This window comes from Papaver somniferum, chromosome 5 (assembly GCF_003573695.1).
Source record: "Papaver somniferum cultivar HN1 chromosome 5, ASM357369v1, whole genome shotgun sequence".
Taxonomy (NCBI): Eukaryota; Viridiplantae; Streptophyta; class Magnoliopsida; order Ranunculales; family Papaveraceae; genus Papaver; species Papaver somniferum.
The window spans coordinates 42,603,840-42,610,872 of NC_039362.1; the positions used below are offsets into that span (position 1 = coordinate 42,603,840).

The 7,033-nt window shown below is 36.4% G+C and overlaps 1 protein-coding gene across 1 annotated transcript; it reads right to left on the reverse strand.

The window, feature by feature from the left end:
- Window positions 1-2,625: 2,625 nt before the first annotated feature.
- LOC113281468 (serine/threonine-protein kinase RIO1-like) lies at window positions 2,626-6,656 on the reverse strand. The gene is made up of 12 exons (XM_026530210.1): window positions 6,181-6,656; window positions 5,785-5,913; window positions 5,590-5,682; window positions 5,414-5,493; window positions 4,985-5,098; window positions 4,593-4,666; window positions 4,309-4,385; window positions 4,034-4,117; window positions 3,857-3,949; window positions 3,652-3,759; window positions 3,481-3,555; window positions 2,626-3,294 (listed from the first exon to the last, which is right to left on the reverse strand). Exons 1-12 carry the CDS (start codon window positions 6,526-6,528, stop codon window positions 2,827-2,829), a joined length of 1,743 nt encoding a protein of 580 aa, XP_026385995.1. The 5' UTR covers window positions 6,529-6,656; the 3' UTR covers window positions 2,626-2,826.
- Window positions 6,657-7,033: the final 377 nt, after the last annotated feature.

Genomic DNA, 7,033 nt, shown 5'->3' on the forward strand with positions numbered 1-7,033 from the left:
TTCGTATCTTGTTTTTGTCTTTTTTCGTAACTGAACCTCAAATCTAGGTTATAATAACATTGGATCAATCCCATCATCATTGTCATTATCAACAAATTCCTTGTTACTAAAACAATCAGAGAAACTCCAATATCTAATCATCTTCTTCAAACTTCACCATAATTGTTGAAGAAGACGATGATAAAATTGAGTCAAAAAGAAAGTTTAGTGCATCCAGTAGAAAAACATGAAAATGATCAAAGATTTTAAAAAAAAATCAAAACAAGGATGAAAGATTAAAAATAAAAACGAAGCAGGGAAGAAGAAATCACTGAACCCCACACCTTTTCCTCTCCTTACTCAAAAATGTTACATCTGGAATTTAAGATTCTCTCTATTTATTTTGATAAATACCGAAGGGTATTTAGGGTAATATAAAAAATCAAATTTTCTGAATCGGGTGTGAAAAGAACTAGTCGTACTAGGCTTTGGGGACAGGACTAGAGTCTAAAGCCCGTAAAAATGAGATTAAACCTTAATTCCTACTTTTCTCTTTCATCATATGTCCAACTTAAATTAGTTAATTCGTGCTTGGTTGACATGTTTTGACTGTCTTTGACCAGCTACAGTTGCCATATATCTGTATATAGGAATAGAAAGTCCTTGACGAACGGGTGGTTCTCCCTTAATTTGGTTGCTGCGAAGTGTCAATTTTGAGGCAAAATTCGAAATTCTTTTCTGCTGTTGTTTTGTGATTTTTGAGGTATAACTAGTCCGTTGGCACAGCCGCACAGGTCTGAGTTTTGTACCATTAGAGGCAATATGTCACATTAGCTATGTATAGGGTTATTAACTCCACTATTAAAGAAGAGAAAACAACACTGCTATGCACAGGGTTATAACTCCAACATTAAAGAAGAGAAAACAACACATATGGGACGGGACTAGTTACTTTAGAATTTAGAGTACAATCCTGTTTGATAATCTCAAGTCTAAACTTATTCTTGTTGTTTTAGTTCCATACTTCAGTGATGGTTATTGAATTCATTAGAAAACAAGAGACTTCTTTTTTAAGTAGTACACCTACTCCTATACTGTTAACAAATTTCTTTAACAAAAATGGTTCTGAAGAGTATGATGTGCTAAACTTGGGAAAATTGCTACGTAGTGAGAAGTATATACATATGAGTTTTTCTGTATTCGTGAAATATACGCCTAATAAATGTGCTAGTCAGGACCCAAAACTAGTACTAGTGCAATATTAGGAAATGGGTATAGCTTGTATATTTTATATACGGCTGTGGAAAAAGCTTATTATTACCAAGGTTGATGCATCTTTAAATACTTACAGTTTGATTCAAACAACTCGCAGATCTTTGAATCGTTACCATGAAAAGTTTTGCTGGGTTATGGGAGACGATAATAAGTTACTTAACATTGTTATCACTCTTGTCATGCTCAAAAAGAAACGGTCGTCCACCATCACCGATCCTCTTTTGTTTTGGTTTCCTCTTTGGATCTTCATTTGTCATTCTAGCAGTTTTTCTCTTCAAGTGCCCGGTTCTTATTTCTAAACCTTCTCAGATGTATACTTCCCAAGAAAATCTTACATGTTTGTCTCGTAATCTTTCTATTCCTCGATGTTGGCAGTATCATACTTCAACTAGAACTCAACTACTTACTCTTCTTCTACTACTCGTAGCAGTACCACATCTTTAGAGTCATTGCAAAAACCCAAGAAAAGAAAGCTCAACAAGATCAACTATCAGTATTTCAGTTCCTCCCAAACTTGGTGAATTGCGGGTTGCTACCATAAACGAGGACAACAAAACTACTTTTAGTGGAGATGGTGGTAAGGAAGATCTTGGGGTAAATGCAACCTAGAAAAGGAGCCAATCACAAGTAATGCAACTTACAAAGAGAGCGATGTTAAGAAGTTGAAAATACTGCAAAACGTGCTGCAACAGATGAAAACTCCTGTTTTGTATCTAGATATAAGCAAGCTTACTTTCTATCGGTCTGATGGGCACCCTTCAATGTATGCAAGAAAATTCAAAACCATCCAAGAGAGGATTGCAGGTCATCAGGATTGTGTTCACTGGTGCTTACCTGGTGTGCCTGATACATGGAACGAATTGCTGTATTTTACTCTTTTGAAGGGTGGTAAAGGATCTTTTGGTCGCCTAGAGTAAGAAATGATTTTCCTTGATTGCCTTGTTCACCTTTTGTAAACTACGTAAACTACAGCACCTTCATGTCTAGCTAATGTTTTAAATTCTGATGTAAATAATCTCAGCAATGTTCGAATGACCGAAATCTACAGTATAACAGTCATTATTCAAGTCTTTAGTTCTTTATATTATCACTGTGGTAATTTCTGGTGCTCTCCATCTATCTAGCTAAAGAAGTTCTAATCTGAAAATTCATTGCACAATTACTTACTGTGGCTGCTGTGGAAATTTCCCTTCTTCTGTTCTCTAGGAACAAAAGTTTTTTATTTGGAAAGTCATTATCATGTCTGTATTTCTCTGGATTGTTACTATTATTCTACTGTATTTTCATTAGTTTGCACTCTCTATCTACATGCCTGAGATGTCTGAAGCAGAATCTCACAATTGATGGAAAACACTGCCGACAAGCATATCAGGAATCAATTGCAGAAAAAGAGACAGAATGTATAATGTGTTCTTAAACCAGTAAGTTACTAATTGGAACAAAATTGGTACACATTTGTAAGATGATGATAGCTTCAAAAATAAGAAAGAAATAGGACTCTTGATTATCCTATACATGAAAAGAAGAGAAGCACTAAAAGAAGAAGCTATTACCTGGCCTTAATGTTCGCTATTACCTGGCCTTTATGTTCTTGGTCAGTTTCTTCTTCTTTTTCTTCACAGCTTTTGGGGTTTTAGTCTTACGAGCCTCCCTCTTCTCTTCTTTCACTTTCTTCTTGTTCTCCTTTCGAGCTGCTTTTTTATCTGCTGCTGTCTCCTGCGTACCTTCCTTTTGTCTGTCATATGACTCTTCTCCTTCTGGATCACTAGAATCATCATCATCCTCATCATCTTCATCTGTTTCAGATTCGGATTCAATGTCCTTTGAGTTGTTTGTCTGTTCGGTAGGGGTACCGTTTGTATTTGCTTCCTTTAACTGCTTAGGTATTTGTTCTTCTTCCCCTCTTTGAACTGTGGGAAGAGAATGATTCAGTCCTGTAATGGTCTTATATATTAAATCTTTGGTGTCCTGACCACTTGCAATCCTGTTTGCATCCTCCTCAGCATGCATTACTTGATCAAGCGTCCTTGGAATATATGACTGAAAAGCAATTAAATAGAGTTGAAAAGATTTTGAATTTCAAAAAAAGCTTGAGATGTGCACTGATATGTGACTACAAACCATGTCGGCGTATTTCATGAAATAAATTAGATACGGGATAGGTTATTAAAAGCAAAAAAAACACCAAAAACAAGGATCTCGGATTCTTAATGCTAGGTAATTTACCTGCACAAAAACCAGATCCGCGATCTCATCCTCTGTGGACATCACATCTCCTCTAGCCAAAATTTTCCGTTGAACCTGTAATCATTGTCAACACATTAAGCCAGAGAAGATGCTTTCAATAAGTTTAGGAGGTAGACAAGTTTACAGCATAAGATGGTATGGAGCATCAACCTCTTCTAAATAACTATCCACAGATTCATCGGTAATATATGAATCTACAATGAAATCAAACAGTTCTCGGACAGTCATAATTGCTACACCATTCTTTTTAAAGAAATCCTGCAGATCACCATTGGTTTATTACATTAGTTCTTCTTTAAAGATTAATGTAAGGAACCAAAAGGTTGTGTATAATTGTATACCGGAACCAACTTACAGAAACATGCACGCAATCCTCACGTAGAAAGTCTAGGGCATGAGGGTGGTCAAGGTCTACAGATTGAGAAACATCAATGATGTGCAAGTTACCCTGCAGAAATGGAAGGAAACATATAAAATTGTTTGGTAATTAAAAGGACAATTAGTTCGCTACAAAAATAGTTACTCGACTCACCTCATAATAGAGAATATTATATTCACTCAAGTCTCCATGTACCAGTTTGCACTTTTGGTATAAATTCCGCATCACCATAATCATCTAATCATTCGTAAAGAACACAAAATTATTTCTAGAACATTATCACTAGCAATAATATGACAGTGAAAACAGAAACCATTACAAAGTTCATGGGATACAAGCACTTGGGTCTGCCAAATTTGTCTATTGGTTTTGTTTTTTTGTTTAATAGGCAAATATTTGTTTTACAATTTTCAAGAAAGTAGACACACCTGTACATAACCTTCACGCATCTTGTCTTCAGATAAATCTGCATCCTTGAGACGAGGAGCAGCCCACCCTGATTTTCCTGTAACGTATACAGCAAATCTAGATGGAGCTTAACAAAAACTAAAGGAAGAATATGCTACTTTAAACCAAATCTCTAAAAGGCTGAAACAGATCAAGTAAGATCCATATCCATTGGGTAAAAATCACCTAACAGAGTGGCTAGAAGAAAGTTTAACCCCTTAGGACGTCCATCAGGTTTGATCCAACTAAAGAAGAAGAAGCATACCTATGAATTCCATGACCAATACATGAAGTCTCAAAAGTATTGGAGTTGGGCACCTAATCCCTGCTGCCTTTAGCCTGCATTCAGAACTTAGAGCTTTAGCGGATAAAGTCCCGGTTAACAAACCCCAAACTATGATAAAATCTACTAAGCCAACAATTTCTTTTTTCCCCCATTAAGCATGCAACATAAATAAGGTCTCACAGTTACAATATGCTCAAAAAGTTAAGTTTCTACATGAATCTTTATATTGGAAACTGGAAAAGCATCCTATAGATTTATATAAAGCCCATTTCTCCAACAAAATTAGCTTAAAAGAGAAAATATGACAAAAAATGATTATTGAGTGTCCATAAACATGGAAAAAAAAACAAAGATTGCAAGGCTTGCTTTACCTCATTAGGTTCCTCATTTCTTTTTCTGCCCAAGTCTTGACCATTTTCCTGGGATTGTGCTTGCAGTACCCATGTCTAAAACGATAATCCCCCTGTACATAACGATCTCTGTCCCTGAAATGGCAATGAAAAGAACAAGATGGATCACATGATCATACTTTTCACACAACTCTTTCATTATTCAACAATATATTCCAGGTAAAGTGAGTTTATAGTTATAAGCGGTTCCTGTTTACGTCACAGTCCAAACTAACATTTTAAGACTATGACATTCTTTGGACTCAAGAAAAAAGAATTTGGCAAGTTAAGCTTACTACCAACAGGGCCATAAAACATATAGCCTGGTGATATACGAACCAGGAACAAAATAAATCAGTTGTAGCGTAGTAGTGACTGGTGACAACAAGCTGAAAGGATTAGTTAACTTACTTAAATACGAGAACTGAAGTTTTATACACCTTGATTGCAAATTCTTGACCATCATCTTTTGTTGCGTGATAAACATTGGCCTGTTCACAAAAAGAGACGAATGAGTTACAAGGAAAACTTCAAGTATAATATTGAAGAAAAAAATTGTCTGGTAGTTCATTGTGTGTATAACATACTTCTTTCCCAGTAGAAATGCAGCCATTGATGTCATTAAATATACCCCGATTCAGCATTTTAAACAACACCATACGAGTTCTTGGATCAATGGCCTGTAGATATAAGCGCAAACAAAAACAAACTAAACATTAGATTTGAAGTTTTGAACACAAAGAACCATTTAAACTGGAAATACATGGAACGAATGCCCTAACCTGTTCAACGGTGGCACGGTCAGCTTTCTCAGTAGTTTTCGTTTTACCAATGGCCATTCCTCGAACACTTTCACGGATAGCTGTTGTAACTGAATTTGACATGCTCATATTTGTCCTCCCCTCCCACTCCTACACCACCAATTTTCAAATTATAAAACACCAGATTACCATCACTCAAAAGCAGAAACTCAATTCCAGCTGCACTACAACAACACTATGATGAATCAAATAACAAAAACCTCATTAAAAAAAATCAATTACTATTTAGATACAACACTATGATGAATCGAACTAAAATTCATTAAATGTGCTAAAGTTTCGATTGTTTCCGCTATCAATAACATAATTGTTTAAAAAACAAACCCAGTATCTCAAAATTTAATCTTTTACTCTTACCTCTAATGGAGAAGGTCGAATATGATTAGTAAACCTTTGATTACGATTAGAAATGGGTTGAAGAGGAGAAGAACGAGGACGAGATAATAAACCACCATGAGCATTAGGTCTTCTAGAAGACATAGGTATAGCACCATCAATACCATCTTTAGAATCTAACCAATCTAATGCTTCACCAATTTCTGAATCTGATGACCATTCAAGCTCTTCCTCTTCTTCTTCTTCATCATCATAATCTTCTACTACTTCTTCAATGTTCTGTACCAATGGGGTTTCAGCTTCCTTTGGGTTTTCAAGGGTATCTAGTGTTAATTTCTCTTCTACTAATTTTTCGATTGGGGAATCCATTTTCTCGCTGGTTTTCGGAAAACTGAATCGAATCTCCTTTAGGGTTTTCCAGTTGGGGTTTTTAAAAGATGAATTGAATCACTCAGGAAAAGTTGTGTACTGGTTCCTGGGAAACGGGTTCGGAACTGATTTAGTTGGCTAGAGGAGCCTCATTTTTTTTTTATATTTTTTTTTTCCTGCCAAGTCCACAGTTGGCCAGAGGAGGTCTTCTTCTCTTTAACGTTTAAAAAAACGGGTATCTAGCTCAGCCGGTCATCCCATTTTCATAGGAGGTCACAGGTTCGAGTCTCCGATGGCGCACTATTGTAGAATTTGACATGGAAGATAGAGTTAGCTTGCCTCCCTTACGACATAATCACAGTCCCCCTATCCGCTTCGGCTTCTTTGGCTTGGTTCTTCAGGAGGCACGCTGGTATGCCAGCACGCAACCTGTTCAATTAATGTAGTAGTCCGTTGTTGGAGCTTGCCTCCCTTGCGACATAATCACATCCCCCTATCCGCTTCG